The following is a 16,785-nucleotide window of genomic DNA, read 5'->3' on the forward strand; positions in this document are numbered from 1 at the left end:
GCTGAAGGTCAGAGGAGATCAGACTACACTGCTAGAGGGACCCAACCAGCGGTGATCCCCCCCTCCTTCTCTCTCACCATGATGTCCTCCATGGAAACTTCTGCCGAAAGTCAGGGGAGATTGGACTACATGGCTAGAGGGACCCAACCAGCAGTGACCCCCCCCCCCCCCTCCTTCTCTCTCTCACCATGATGTCCTCCATGGAAACTTCTGCCGAAGGTCAGGGGAGAATAGACTACATGGCTAGAGGGACCCAACCAGCAGTGACCCCCCCCCCCTCCTTCTCTCTCACCATGATGTCCTCCATGGAAGCTTCTGCTGAAGGTCAGGGGAGATCAGAATACACTGCTACAGGGACCCAACCAGCAGTGACTCCTCCTTCTCTCTCATCATGATGTCCTCCATGGAAGCTTCTGCTGAAGGTCAGGGGAGATCAGACTACACTGCTAGAGGCACCCAACCAGCAGTGAACCCCCCCCCCTCCTTCTCTCTGCTAGCAGAGGAAGCCAGACACAACGTTGAAGTCTTTAGTGATCTCTGATCTCCTTATAAAGTGTTTCTTCCATGATAATGATCAGAGGAGCGCTCAGCCACGTGTTTTCTGAGGTGTGTACCAAGGTGTGCTTCTTCTCAGTGTGAGATCTCTGATGTACGGCAACATATCATCCATATAGAAGACATTTCCCGCACTCAAGACACTAATTCACCTCGAGGGTTGTGTGGGTTCTCAGGTGTCTGTAAAGATGGGCCTGCTGTGGAAAACATTTCCCGCACTCAGGGCAGGAATATGGTTTCACCCCCGTGTGAGATCTTTGATGTATAATAAGGCCTGATCCCAGTCTAAAACATTTCCCACACTCAGGACATGGATATGGTTTCTCCCCTGTGTGAGATCTGTAATGTATACCCAGTTTTGATTTACAAAGAAAAGATTTTCCACACTCAGAACAGGAATATGGCTTTTCGCCAGTATGTAATCTCTGATGTCTGGAAAGATGGGCCCTCTGTGAAAAACTTTTTCCGCACTCAGTACATGAGTATGGCTTTTCACCTGTGTGACATCTGTAATGTATTTTGAGGTCTGATTTGCGAGGAAAACCTTTCCCGCATTCAGAACAGGAATGAAGCTTCTCCCCCATGTGATATCGCTGACATACAGAAAGAATTAGTTCAGAGCTAAAACATTTCCCACATTCAGGACAGGAACATTTGTCCTCCCCCTGAATCCCGGCCCCATCCCCCACAGTACGAGGTTGCTCAGAGTCAGAGGGACTCCATGGTCTCTCCACACTGGGAAGTCCACCATCCATAGTGGAGCTCATTGTCTTTTCTCCGGCACAATCTCCTGGGATGTCCTCATCTTCCATTTTACAACCTGGAGATAAAGTGAGGCGATCCTTTGAGGGTTTCTCCATGGCGGGTCCTGGAAAAATAGAAAAACATCATCAATAGATAGGAGAGGGTTAGTTCACTTCCATCAAGATTCCATCTGGATCAGGGAGATAGGAGGGAGCAGATGTTCTCTGAGGATGTCCCAACCAGCTGGGACTCTTCCCCTCTTCAGGCAAAGGGCCTTTGCTTCTCCCAGATCACTTTTACATTTACACTGCCTTGTCGGAGGAGCAGGAACCAATGGGGGCTGGGAGGGGGGCGGTAACAGAGCAGAGATAAAAGAAAAATATATTCTGGTCACCTGTGCTGATCTCTGTAGGAGTGTCCTCCTCTATGAATGTCCTCCTCATTCCAGCCTCCTCCGTATATTGCTGATCATCCCTCACATACGTCTCTTCTACTTCACCCTCAACTTTTATGATAATCAGATCTTCACTCTAAACCAACAAAATGGCAGAAAATCTCAGCTTGTAGAGTCCACACATCATATCCACATGTCACAGTGTTAAATCACTTTATGTTCCTGATGCTCAACTCCACCTACCTGATGATGGTGAGGGATGGTGTGGCCTTCTTGTGTGGAATCCCGGGAATACAGAGGATGGGGACATCTCTCTGGTGGGTTCCCATGACTGGATCCATCTACCTGATGATGGTGACGGATGGTGTGACCTTCCTTTGTGGAATCCCGGGAATACAGAGGACGGGGACATTTCTCTGGTGGGTTCCCATGACTGGATCTATCTGTAGGAAACACACACACTGACTGAATCCATTGTTTCTATGTGTTTATCAGATGATGGGGGATCTAGGTGGACCCTCCGTACTGCTCTCTCCTTTCCAATAAAGTCTCCTCTTACCCGGTGATGTGAGGGGCGGCTGATTGTCCATCATGACGTCCTTGTAGAGGTCCTTGTGTTCTTCTAAATACTCCCACTCCTCCATGGAGAAATAGACAGTGACACCCTGACACCTTATAGGAACCTGACACACACAATGATACAGTCACCATCCAGACACATCCCTTGTCTGTTACTGGAGAATGTCCCAGAATTCCCGGCACCACTCACCTCTCCTGTCAGCAGCTCCATCATCTTCTTGGTGACTTCTAGAATCTTCTGTATGTTGTGTCTCTCGGGATTTAGGGTCTTCAAAGTAAGGCAAGTCTGTATTACGCAACAAATAGGAACATCGTGTTAGAATCCCAGAATCCTCCTCACCTCTCCGGTCAGGTCTGTGGTTTATTAATAGAGATAAGAATTATGTCATGTGACCTCCCAGAATCCTCCTCACCTCTCCGGTCAGGTCTGTGTTTTATTAATAGAGATAGGAGTGATGTCATGTGACCTCCCAGAATCCTCCTCACCTCTCCGGTCAGCAGGTAGATGATCTCCAGGGTGAGGTTTAGTATCCTCTCAGTCATGTGACTCCGGTCCTCCTCCATCCTCATTGGTCATGTGATCTATACAGGTTTCCTGTAGACCAAAAATTGATAACAGAGAATGATCCGGACTGTACTGGTTGTACAATATCAGGATGGGGGGGGATAATATTAGGGACATTCAGTTTAATATTGCCTGTTTTTGGGGTCCAGGAGTCTCCTACCCTTTAGCCTTTATGTCTAAATAAAAACCCTTTTCTACACACTTCTCCAAATGGAGAAAATCCTTTCTGGCCCCGGAAGTGGGGGAATGTTCTGCCCCTGAAGGGGTTAATCTGGGTTCCCACACTATATATGTGTGTATCATCATCTGCTCGAGATAAAAGACGTCACAGTGACTATGGAGGGAGAGGACGGACATGCAGATGGAGGAAGAGGACGGCCGTAACGATATTGGAAGAGGATGGACATGATGATGGAGGAAGAGGATGGGGGGAAGAGGATGGACATGACAATGAAGAGGACATAAATGACTATCAGGGAAGAAGATGGACATGACTATGGAGGAAGAGTATGGACAGGACGGAGGAGGTGTCTGGGTATAAATATGAAACCTTCAACCCAACTTACTGAGATGGAGAAAAAAGTCATTTTTAGCTTCAAATATTGATTCAGTCCCCCATATAAACCATAATGACTTAATTCCCAAATTTCAGATAAAAGTAGTGCATGTAAAGAAGATAGATTCTTACATATCTATCAACCTTTGCCACCATACACCACTCTGATGCTGACTAAATACCAAATGAAGTCTTCTTCAGAAACCAACTATTCCCAGATTGTCCATCTCTTTGGTCCTCCATTGTAGTTTTTCCAGGTAAGCATGATGTCACTGCTGTGTCCATGTTCCTTGTCCTTTAATGTGTCTCTGTACCTGTCGTGTAGTCTCATAGAGATCAGAAGGAGGAACCACAGAGCTCTGTGGACAACCAGGAGATCAGGACTCACCAGTCGTGTAGGTTTCTGAAAAAGACTTCAGCTGGCATCGGAGTTCCGTGTTCCCGTGCTTTGTCCCTGTACCATATCCCATATCCTGTCCTGTGATGATGAGGAGATCAGTGGGAGGAACCACAGTTGTGGAGGACAGAGTATCGGCATTCCCTGGTCGTGTCTGTTCCTGAAGAAGACTTTAGCTGGCATTGAAGCTCCATGTTCCCATACTATGTGTTTGTACATTTTCCTATACCCTGTTCTGTAGTAAAGAGGAGACCAGCAGAAGGAACCACACAGCTCTGTGGAGGACCAGGAGATTGGAAGTCCCTGGTCATGTTTCTGAAAAACACTTCAGCAGCTATTGAATCTACATGTTCTTGTACTGTGTCCTGTAGTGATGAGAGGAACCACAGAGCTCTGTGGAGGACCAGGGGATCGGCACTCTCCGGTTGTGTTGGATCCTGAGGAAGACTTTAACTGGCATTGGAGCTCCATATTCCCATACTGTGTGGCTGTACATTTTCCTATACTCTGTCCTGTACCCTGTCCTGTAGTGATGAGGAGACTAGCAGAAGGAACCACAGAGCTCTGTGGAGAACCAGGAGATTGGAAGTTCCTGGTCATGTTTCTGAAAAAGACTTCAGAAGCTATTGAATCTCCATGTTCTCGTACTGTGTCCTGTAGTGATGAGAGGAACCACAGAGCTCTGTGGAGGACCAGGGGATCGGCACTCCCCGGTCGTGTCAGTCCCTTAAGAACACTTTAGCCGGCATTGGAGCTCCATGTTCTCGTACTTGTCCTTGTACATTTTCCCCTACCCTGTCCTGTAGAGATGAGGAGACCAGCATGAGGAACCACAGAACTCTGTGGAGGACCAGGAGATTGGAAGTTCCTGGTCATGTTTCCGAAAAAGACTTCAGTAGCTATCGAAGCCTCATGTTCCCGAAATGTGCCCTGTAGTGATGAGGAGATCAGGAGGAACCATAGAGCTCTGTGGAGGAACAGGAGATCGGCATTCCCCGGTTGGTTCCTGAAGAAGACTTTAGCTGGCATCGGAGCTCCATGTTCCCATACTATGTGACTGTACATTTTCCTGTACTCTGTCTTGTAGTGATGAGGAGACCAGCAGCAGGAACCACAAAGCTCTGTGGAGGACCAGGAGATTGGGAGTTCTTGGTCATGTTTCCAAAAAAGACTTCAGTAGCTATTGAAGCCTCATGTTCCCGAACTGTGTCATGTAATGATGAGGAGATCAGGAGGAACCACAGAGCTCTGTGGAGGACCAGGAGATCGGCATTCCCTGGTTGTGTTGGTTCCTGAGGAAGACTTTAACTGGCATTGGAGCTCCATATTCCCATACTGTGTGGCTGTACATTTTCCTATACTCTGTCCTGTACCCTGTCCTGTAGTGATGAGGAGACCAGCAGAAGGAACCACAGAGCTCTGTGGAGAACCAGGAGATTGGAAGTTCCTGGTCATGTTTCTGAAAAAGACTTCAGAAGCTATTGAATCTCCATGTTCTCGTACTGTGTCCTGTAGTGATGAGAGGAACCACAGAGCTCTGTGGAGGACCAGGGGATCGGCACTCCCCGGTCGTGTCAGTCCCTTAAGAACACTTTAGCCGGCATTGGAGCTCCATGTTCTCGTACTGTGTCCTTGTACATTTTCCCCTACCCTGTCCTGTAGAGATGAGGAGACCAGCATGAGGAACCACAGAGCTCTGTAGAGGACCAGGAGATTGGAAGTTCCTGGTCAGGTTTCCAAAAAAGACTTCAGTAGCTATCGAAGCCTCATGTTCCCGAACTGTGTCCTGTAGTTATGAGATCAGGAGGAACCATAGAGCTCTGTGGAGGACCAGGAGATCGGCATTTCCCGGTTGGTTCCTGAAGAAGACTTTAGCTAGCATCGGAGCTCCATGTTCCCATACTGTCTGACTGTACATTTTCCTGTACTCTGTCCTGTAGTGATGAGGAGACCAGCAGCAGGAACCACAGAGCTCTGTGGAGGACCAGGAGATTGGAAGTTCCTGGTCATGTATGTTTCTGAAAAAGACTTCATCTGGCATTGGATCTCCATGTTCTTGTACTGTGTCCTTGTACATGTTCTCATACCCTGTCCTGTACCATGTCCAGTAGTTATGAGATCAGTGGGAGGAACCACAAAGCTCTGTGGAGGACCAGGAGATCGGCACTCCGAAGTTGTGTCGGTTCCTGAAGAAGACTTCGGCATTGGAGCTCCGTTCACAGAGGGAAGAATTGACCTTTACAGGGAAAGCTTTTATTTGGGTTTGGTGACAAGGTGATCAGTGATCCCAACTTCTGTCTTATGTCCTCATTACTTTTCCTTTATACCAGTGTTTTCACTTCAATACGGGAAATCATCTGAAATCCGATGAAATACTGAGAGCAATGGAGACACTTTGGTCAGATAAATCGGATATTGATTGGTCTGGGTGTACATCAGACGGAAAAAAGGGACATTTAAAGGGCAACGCGGGGCGTAGATATTTGGTCCCCAATAATGGACGGTGATGGGAGATATGATAAAATAAGATATTATTACCTCCTCTACTGCCAGTTCCAGCAATGTCTCCTCTCTAATTCCTCAACCATGGAACTTCCTGTCTGTACCTGACAACTTCCTGTCTGTACCTGACAACTTCCTATCTTCCATAGAGACTTCCTGTCTGGATAGCTGTGAGATCACCACCTTGTGGAGCTCAGAGGAACTGAAACCCCGAGAACTGTCTCTGTCATGTAGTGTGAACACTTTTCTCTTTGTAAATGTCGTACAAATGAGCCATGTCACAGGCAGGGTCAGGCCCATGGAATGTGGCATTTTTATTGCTTCACTTTAATTACTAAACTCACTGCTCCCAGCCAAATGGAAGTTTTTAAACTTTTTTTGCTTTAGTACATTTCCCCCAAAGCATTGCCCAGACCCCCATGCCATTTATTTGACAAATCCCTTGCCTATTATCCTAGAAAATGGCCAGAGCTGATTTTTAACATTCGGCTCCAATTGCCTTCCATGGGGTTCAGATTTGGCACCCGAACTTTATGTATGTTCGCCGAATCTGCCCCTGAACCAAACCCAGGAGTTTTGAACTTATCACTAGTCTTTAAAACAATCCATGATCTCTTCTTCACTCCATAACATATATGAAAGTGCTTCCCGCATGTAATTGTGGTCCTCCAATCAGAAAAGGCCCTCACCCTCTGCAGTACCTTTCTATTACAGAAAGGTAACTCAGCTTTATTGGTATCGCCTTTGATTCTCCTTTATAACCACATTCCCCGTCTAGTAGCCATAACAGTATTCTTTAAATATATATATCATATCCCCTCTTAATTGACTCCTCTCCAGGGGGAATAAGTTTAATGTTTGTAGTTGTTCACCACAACTGAGATCCTCCATCCCCCATAACTGAGGTCCACCATTCCCCATAACTGAGATCCTCCATCCCCCATAACCGAGGTCCTCCATTCCCCATAACTGAGATCCTCCATCCCCCATAACTGAGGTCCACCATTCCCCAGAACTGAGATCCCTCATCTACCATAACTGAGGTCCACCATTCCCCATCATTGAGATCCTCCATCCCCCATAACTGAGATCCTCCATCCCCCCATAACTGAGGTCCACCATTCCCCATAACCGAGATCCTCCATCCCCCATAACTGAGGTCCACCATTCCCCATAACTGAGATCCTCCATCCCCCATAACTGAGGTCCACCATTCCCCAGAACTGAGATGCTCCATCCCCATAACTGAGGTCCACCATTCCCCATAACTGAGATCCTCCATCCCCCATAACTAAGGTCCACCATTCCCCAAAACTGAGATCCTCCATCCCCCATAACTGAGATCCTCCATCCCCCATAACTAAGGTTCACCATTCCCCATAACTGAGGTCCTCCATAACCAAGGTCCTCCATCTCCCAGAACTGAGGTCCTCCACCCACAATAACTGAGGTCATCTATCATATATAACTGAGGTCCTCTATCCCTCATAATTGAAGTCCTCAATCCCCATATCTGAGGTCCTCCACACCACATAACAGTGCTCCCCCATCCTCTATCCCACATAACTGAGGTTTCATTCACAAAACTAAGATCTTCCATTCCCCATACCTGAGGTCCTCCATCTCCCATACCTAAGGTCCTTCATTCCCCATAACTGAGGCCCTCTAGCCCCCCTTATCAGCTTTTTTACCCTTCTGTGGACTCTCTCCAGTTGCAGCACATCCTTCCTGAGGATTGGTGACCAGAACTGGATGGCATACTCAAGATATGGCCCGACCAGAGTTTTGTAAAGATTTAAAAATATAATTCTATCTCTTGAATAAATACCCTTTTTAGTGCATTCTAAAATTCTGCTGGCCTTGCTTGCTGCAACTTGGCATTGAGTCAGCTGAGTTTGTCATCGCCCTGGAGCCCACGATCTTTATCCAGAGATTCTGCCCCTAGCAAGTAGTATTCATATTTTTAGTTCCAAGGTACATTACTTTACATTTTTCAATATCAAACCTCATCTGCCATAGAGTTGCCCACCCCTCTATTTTATTGAGGTCTTCTTGTAAAGTTTCTATATCCTGCTGTGAAGTTATTGCTCCCCTTAGTTTTGTATCATCAGCAAACTCCAAGTCAGAACTATTTATCCCAACCTCTATATCAATTATGAACAAGTTAAACAGAACCGGTTCCAGGATGGAGCCCTGGACACACCACACCATTCATAAAACACGCCATTAATCACGTCTCTCTGGACGCGTTCCTGTATCCAGGTAAATATGAAGCCATCTATGCCAAAACACTTTCATTTGTAAATTAACCACCTTCTGCCCACCATATAGTAATATGACGGACGCAAGGCGGTTCTCTCGTTCTGGGAGGACGGCACATGACATCCTCCCATTCTCACCGCGCATGTGCGGCTCAGGGAGCGCGGCGATCGGCGGTGCGGTGTCCCTCGGACACAGCGGATCACCGATCATGGAAAGAGCCGAAGATGTCGGCTCGGTCATGTGATCAGCTGTGTCCAATCACAACTGATCACATGTAACAGGGAAATGCCGGTTATTGGCATTTCTCTCCTCTCGAGCTGTCACGCTGACAGCTCGTGAAGAGAGGAGAGCCGGTAATCAGCTGATGATCTGTGTAGCCCCAGCAGCGCCACCTGTCAGTGTCCATTGTGTCAGTGCTCATCAGTGCCTTGTGCCAGTGCAACATCATTGCAACATATCAGTGGTACCAGTGCACATCAATGCCACATATCAGTGCCCATCTGAGCTGCCTTTCAGTGTCACCCATCAGTGCCAGTCAGTGCCACCTATCAATGCCAATCAGTGCCACCTATCAGTGCTGCCAATCAGTGCCAGTCAGTGCCGCCTATAAGTGCGCATCAGTGCCGCCTATTAGTGTGCATCAGTGCCACCTATCAGTGCCGCCTATCAGTGCTGCCTATCAGTCCCATATATCAGTGCCATGTATCAGTGCTGCCTTTCAGTGCCCATCAGTGATGCCTGTCAATGCCCATCAGTGCCACCTACCAGTGCCTCCTCATCAGTGCCCATCAGTGCCACCTATCAGTGTCCGTCAGTGCAGCCTATTCGTGCAGCCTCATTAGCGCACATCAGTGAAGGAGAAAAATCACTTATTTACTAAATGTTATAACAAAAACTAAGAAAAAACTTTTTTTTTCAAAATTTTCAGTGGTTTTTGGTTTGTTTAAGAAAAAATAAAAAACCCAGAGGTGAATAAATACCACCAAAATAAAGCTCTATCGGTCACAAAAAAAAAGATAAAAATTTTATATGGGTACAGTGTTGCATGACCGCGCAATTGTCTTTCAAAGTGCGACATCGCTGAAAGCTGGAAATTGGCCTGGGCAGGAAGGGGGTTTAACCTCCTTGGTGGTATTCCCGAGTGTAGCTCGGGGTAACATTTCAGTACCAAAAGCGGTAACCCCGAGCTACACTCGGGAATACCATGCGGCACTGCTCCAGCATGTGTTCTTCACTTACCTTACCCTGCGCTCCCACGATGTGTCCCCTGCAGCGTCCCCGGCCATCTCCTCCGGCCGATGCCGGCATCCGGCTTCTGTGTCCTGTCCCTGTGACGTCGGGACGTACGGGCGCCGCCGGCGGCGGCGGGAAATTTAAAAATTTTAAAAAATGTCTTTTTTTTTTTTTTCATTTTACACAGTAAAACATTGCTGTTTCAACCTATTTCACATACATATTGTCCCGAGTGCTTTGTCCTGCGCCCTGCCTGCATTTTGTCTGTTCTTTCTGCCTGGAAACTGAGAAATGTCCATGGTGTCCAAAAAGTGTCCCTTTATGTCAAAAGCGGTTTAGATCAGCTAGAGAACAGCGATAGTAAATCAGAACCACTTACAGAATTGAGTGATAATGATTCGTGGGGGAAATTCGTCATCAGAAACTGAAAACGATTTTGCGACTGAGCTCAGCAATGTGCGAACTTGGCGCTCTATTTCACATTTCAGTGTTTTTGGTTTGATTATATTATTGAATTAAATTTTTTATTATTTTTATATTATTTTTATGATTATTTATTAAATTATAATTTATGATTTTGTGTTTCAAATTTTATTATACCCGGGGTGTTTACTAGACTCTTGTTCGGACAGATTTCAGTGAGTTTTTCCTAAAAATTACAGCCTACAATAAAAAAAATACATATTTCCATGCAAAAAAATGGTACCGCTTTCAGCACCAAAAATCTGAAATAATCATACCGCTAGGGAGGTTAAGTGCCCTGTAGGCAGGAAGGGGGTAGAAGTGCCCGGTGGGCAGGAAGGGGGTAGAAGTGCCTGGTGAGCAGGAAGGGGGTAGAAGTGCCCTGTAGGCAGGAGGGGGTAGAAGTGCCCGGTAGGCAGAAAGGGGGTAGAAGTGCCCTGTAGGCAGGAAGGGGGTAGAAGTGCCCGGTAGGCAGGAAGGGGGTAGAAGTGTCCAGTAGGCAGGGAGGGGGTAGAAGTGCCCGGTAGCAGGAAGGGGGTAGAAGTGCCCTGTAGGCAGGAAGGGGGTAGAAGTGCCCTGTAAGCAGGAAGGGGGTAGAAGTGCCCTGTAGGCTAGTGGTTAAGCATTTATGGGGTACTTTGTTCAATGTCTTAGGAAAATGTAGCGCTACCCCTACAGAAGCCAATGATTTTAACTAGTCCTTCCGCAAACCGTGCAGAGGCCACCAACCACCCAAGCAACACTCTGACTCCATGTTGGGTCTTTGTCCTCGGCAGAGGTATTAGGAGACCTGGCACCACTGCCAGTACCTTGCATGGCCGCAGAAGTTTACATTGGCTCAAATTTGGCTCCAAATGGCCTTTATAAGGAAGCCCTGCCCTACTCTTAGGTGCTGGTTGATCTCTGGATTCCCAGTACCTTGTTCCTGTGCTATTGTGATCTGTGATTTTCTGATACCGACTCGGCTTGCTCTTGGACCTGTCTACTCTGCTTAACCCCTGATCTGACCTCGGCTTGGCAAACGGATATTCCCTCTTTGCTCCTCTGTGTATGACCTCGGCTATCCCATCTGACTACGTCTGCTCTGATTCTTAAAAAGGTTGGGAGAACCACAATCGGGCTCAGGGTAGGATTTCTGCTGCTGTTCCTAATTTTGAGATATGGATTGCGTGCACGCCGGAAAATAATTACACGGACAACTGTCCAGTACAACCACTTTCACATCATCTCATCTCTGTTTATTGCAGGGCGGTGCTTAACCTTTTATACATAGAGAACAATAGAGTATACGTCACTATTACGTATATACAGTCACATTCTAAAAGGCACATTTTGCTTGGTTGAAATATAGGAGAAATGTAGAAACTTGATGCTTGCTTCTCATCCCATTATCTTTTCACTCCTCCTCACATTCCCAAAGTCTAAGTGAAGTCACCTGCGAAGGGAGGGGTTGAGAGCATCGCTCTGAGCAAAACAAGTTAAGGAGGACTACAAAGCCCAGCAGACAATATATATATATATACACACATATACACACATATATATATATATATACATATATATATATATATATACACACATACATATATATATATATATATATATATATATACATATATATACATACACATACATTTAGAAATATAAAAAAGTATAAAAGTAAATATGTATAAAATGTATATTTTAAACAGAAAACAGAATAGGCATTTTACCAAATCCATCACAGTCCCCCCTTAAAATGACTATTTTACTCTGTCCCTATAAAGCCTAGCGCATCTGTCCTTATGTACCTTGGAACTCTTTTATGCTGTACGTTAGACAAGTGATGACTATTTCATCACCCCCCTTGCCACAGACTTTGTACATAAGGAAGTCAGATGCTATCCCTACAAAATTGTGAGATTGCTGTTGGTGGGGAGGGACTGTAGAGGAGTGAATGGTTTATCTTCCATCACAAAAGGGTCCTCCTCTTCTTGATGGAGAAATGTAGGTGTTCTGTTGTCTACAACCTTACTTATTAACTTCTTTACAAATTGTAGAATACAACATACAATCAGAGCTAAAAGAACTAGAATTATTAATACCGTTACACCTATTTGGGCGAGCACTTTTTGCCACCCACTCATCCAGCTAAAATATTGATCCTACGGGTCTGAGATACCTGAGTTCTTCTTCAGCTCCACTGACAGACCTTCTAATTTCTTTATAGCCAGAGTAACCTTACCATTCGGGCCAGTATTGTCAGGAATATATGTACAACATAGTTGTCAATGTGTAGATGACGCCTTTTCCTCAGGGTTTGGGACTTTCTTGCAGTGGGAGGCGTGTATCCAAGTGTTCTTCCCGGCCACCTTGTCAGAAGGGGCTGTGGTCAGCAGAACTTGGAATGGACCATCATATCTTGGCTCAAGGGAATGTTTCCTCATAAATGTCTTTACTAATACCCAATCTCCGGGTAATAGGCTGCGAATTCCTGTATCTGACTCAGGATCTGGAATGGAGAAAACACTTGGACATGGATACGGGTTAATTCACGTGATAATGCAGTCACATAATCAGTTAACACATTAGATTGTAATTGCAACTGTTGCGGAAAATAACAACCAAGTTTGGGGGCTGAGCTAAACAAAATTTCATAAGGGGACAAAGCATGTTTCCCCCGGGGGGTGTGTCTGACACTAAACAGAGCAATGGGCAAATGGGCAAACTGTCTGGCCAACTCATGTTAGTCTCTTGGGCCATCTTTAGCATCCTGTTTTTTTTTTTTTTTAGAGTCCCATTCATCCTTTCGACCTTCCCACTGCTTTGAGGGTGATAGGGGGTGTGTAAGGCCAACTCAACCCCCAGTGCTGTCCAAATCTCTTTTGTAAGGGTTGCTGTGAAGGCTGGACCCTGATCACTCTCTATCACCTCTGGGACCCCAAATCTACAGACTACCTCACTCAGTAGTTTCTTAGCCGTGGTCTTGGCTGTCATGTTTGTAACAGCATAGGCTCCCGGCCAACCAGAGAACATGTCCACCACCACTAGGGCATATTCATATCGGCCACTTTTTGGCATCTGTATATGATCAATCTGTACCCTCTGGAATGGATAGAGGGGTTTTGCCAGATGTTTCTGCGGTGTCTTTTCCGTCCTCCTCGGGTTGCATTTTGCACATACTACACACGAGGCGCAGTAATTTCTGGTTAACGTAGTTATCCCTGGAGCCCAGTAATACTTGTTGATCAGTGAATTCATTAAGTTCTTAGAGAAATGTGCATGTCTATGCGCCCATTGGACAACTGCTGGATACATATGTTTTGGTAAACAAGTTTTTCCTTTCATCGAATACAATTCTCCATAGTAGTCTGCTCCTTTATCAATCCATTCCAGCCTTTCTTCTGTATAAGCAGCCATTTACATAGAAATCAGGTATTGCTTGTCTGATGGCACATGCACTGCCAAAAGTATCTGTACTGAGGTCTCACTCTCCTCTTCAGCCACCTCAGACATTTTTCGTTGGTTTTTCGCTGCTTCTTTGGCAGCTATATCCGCCAAGTGATTCCCTCTGGCCTCCTGAGAATTCAGTTTACCATGTGCTTTATCCTTCAAGACAGCCACTTGATCAGGCAGAAGCAGTGCTTCCATTAAATCCTTGATGGCTGGGCCGTGTTTTACCAGTGTTCCAGTCTCTGGCTTTCCAGATGATACCGAAGTCATGAGCTACTCCAAAGGCGTACCTTGAGTCTGTGTAAATATTGGCTCTTTTACCTTCTGCCATTTTACACGCTGTAGTGAGGGCTTGAAGCTCTGCTTCCTGGGCAGAGAAAGTTGGTGATAATGCTCCTGATTGTAGAATTTCAAATTCCGAGGTCACAGCATAACCTGTGTGGTACTTGCCTCCTTCATCTGCATATCTGGAACCATCCACAAAAAGTGTGTAATCAGGGTTTTCCAGAGGAATTTCACTCACTGTAGGGAGATGTGTGGTTTCCATGCGCATCATTTCAAGGCAGTCATGTGGAGTAGTGCAGGGGTCTCCTTCTTCACCTTCACCTTCTTCTCCCCCCTCGAAAAATGGCAGAAGGGTGGCTGGGTTGAGGGTAAGACACCTTTGGAGGGTCACATTGTCCGGAATGAGGAGGGAGATTTGCAACCGTAGATGTCTGGCCGTGGACAGGTGTCGGGGTTGTACCTGATTCAGGATGGCAGCAATATCATGTGGTGCCAGAAGAAACGGGGTGTGCTAAAACGAGATCTGAAGTTTTGTCCAACAGTGCTTGAGCAGCGAAGACGGCTCTTAGACATGAAGGACCACCCCTAGCTACAGGGTCCAAATGGCAAGAATAGTACCCAATGGGTCTGGTTTTCCCTCCATATTCCTGAGCTAGGACCCCCGTGGCGTGGCCTTGCTTTTCTGACACAGTTTGAAAGGTTTCTCATAATCTGGAAGTCCCAAGGCAGGAGCGGTGGATATTGCTTGCTTCAGCAGAATAAAATTGTCCAGGGGCTCACTTGACAAGGTAAATGGCATAGACTTGAGAGCATCAGGGATTCATGTCCTGCAGTAGGATATAAGTCCAAGAAAGGTATTCAGTTGTTTAGCTGCTTTAGGTTGGGGAATATCCTGGATTACAGCTACACGGTCCCCCAGTCTTGTTTGAGGATACTGCCATAAGGGGTGACACGGGTTTGCCCTTTTCCTAACAAGAGTTGGGGCGTGGTGGTTGATGTTCACGCTGCCCTTCCCGGGGGTCCCTGCCTTGTCTGGGATATCTTGGGGCTCTGCATTCTCTTCTAAAATGTTCCCATTTTTCACAGTTATAACAGGTGATCCTTTCCCTGATATTTGGCAAAGGTGGTGGACGAGTGTAGGTGGGATGTCCGTCATTGACCACCATAAGGGTCGCTGGGTTTTTTTTTCTATGCCTCTGGCCGCCAACAGTAAGTCAGACATCTTCATAGAGTGGTATTCAGGGCGGGCCACCATCAGACCTTTCCTAATATCCTCTTTGAGCCCTGAGACAAAAGCAGTTGAGAGCATGTGTGTATGTGCCTTTTCATATTGAGAGAAGCCCAGATCATCAAAGGCCTGTATGAGTCTGGCATAATACTTCTCCACAGACTCCCCTTTATCTTGGGTGATGTCTTGAATTGTGGTAGTCTGATCCGCCAATTTCTCCTTTGCCCAGTCATGGAGCTGGGCACAAAACTCCACGCCTGAAGAATAGGAAATAACACTTGTCAGGCAGGCATCATTAAAGGCCGTCTGCATAACCGGCCAGAAAACATGTCCTGCTTTAATTTGGCATAGATTGAGCAGGTCTTTCCAAGCAGCTGAGTAAGTTTCTTGTATCTGCACTACCCTGCGGTAGAAGGGTATTGGCTGTTTCTCTGGGTCAGGCAGACTCGTCACTAAGGCCGCTGCTTGTAATGGGGTAAAAGCGACATACATTACCGGTGCCCCTTCCGGTAATCTTGAATGTCGGTGTTGTCTTGTGTACTGTTCCTGTTTAGGTTGTACTCCACTGTGCGTGGGTTTGGGAATCAAATCTATTGGCGCCCTTGTTGCTTGCAACTGTTGATCACTCCATTCAGATGCATTGTCATTCATGTATCCGGCTTGTGAAGGTAACGCTTCCATATTGGGAAAAACGGGAGTGTGATAGGAACCATCCTGGTTTAGAACAGGGAGAACTGGGTATATGCCTTATTTAGGCCTTCCGGGTGTACCAAGATGGCTGCCAGGCAGAAGTGCACTGGGCTGGACAGGAAATGACCATACAGATGTAGCAAGATGGCTGCTATCAGGAAGTGTACTGGGCAGGGCAGGAAGTGACAACACAGGTATAGCAAGATGGCTGCTAGCAGGAAGTGTACTGGGCAGGGCTGGGGTGGTGGGCATAAAGTAGGCGTTAGATGAAGGGCAGGGCTGTCCCTCCCCTCCTCCACCCCACATTCCAACATAGGGCGGTGGTTTTAGCAAACTTCCATTTACAATTTTGTGATACAAATACATTATACAATTGCCATTTTCTTGAATTTCTTCCAACTATCCTTCTTTATGCAACACTTTTCCAGTTCTGTACAAAACTTCTGTCACGTTCAGCAAACCTTCATCACATAACATTCCTCTCTGTTCCTACAATGATTTATGCCAATCCAGACCTTCAGCTTACAAACTTTCGCTACTTTAGATAACTTTTTAACTGCTTCACTTCCTTCTCTCCTTTTTACAATATCACATACTAATAATCCTTTCTGTGGCTTGACTATCTTCTGACCCATCTTCCCCCCTCTCTCTGGGTCACCCAACATCTCGCTCTGTTCTGTTCTTTCACCTTAGTCTCAGCTAACGGTTTCAGAGGCAGCGCGGGCAACTATTAGATTAATATCCCTATTCCGCTGCTTTCTGTCTTATCTCAGAACAAACACTAATCCACAAATACACTCAGAACAGGACATTACACCTGCCGCCCCTCGCTCCGTGAAGCCTCAGCAGCTGAGCTAAACCCTCAGGGGTCTCACACCGTCAACCCCGAGTCACCGTCCGT

The 16,785-nt window shown here is 46.3% G+C and overlaps 1 protein-coding gene across 1 annotated transcript in view; it reads right to left on the reverse strand.

Annotated features, from left to right (window-relative positions):
- The window catches only part of LOC149465039 (uncharacterized), a 61,637-nt gene that overhangs the window by 25,458 nt on the left and 19,394 nt on the right, over positions 1-16,785 (reverse strand). The window contains exons 9-15 of the mRNA XM_089673788.1: positions 15,288-15,451; positions 2,463-2,558; positions 2,253-2,376; positions 1,937-2,136; positions 1,694-1,829; positions 968-1,423; positions 798-883 (exon numbers count right to left, since the gene is read on the reverse strand). Of these exons, the coding sequence (XP_089529914.1) occupies positions 798-883; positions 968-1,423; positions 1,694-1,829; positions 1,937-2,136; positions 2,253-2,376; positions 2,463-2,558; positions 15,288-15,451 (1,262 nt within the window). The remainder of the gene's footprint in view (positions 1-797; positions 884-967; positions 1,424-1,693; positions 1,830-1,936; positions 2,137-2,252; positions 2,377-2,462; positions 2,559-15,287; positions 15,452-16,785) is intronic.

This window comes from Staurois parvus, unplaced genomic scaffold, assembly GCF_062004578.1.
Source record: "Staurois parvus isolate SC_StPar_1 unplaced genomic scaffold, SC_StPar_1.0 ptg000144l, whole genome shotgun sequence".
In the NCBI taxonomy this organism is placed as follows: Eukaryota; Metazoa; Chordata; class Amphibia; order Anura; family Ranidae; genus Staurois; species Staurois parvus.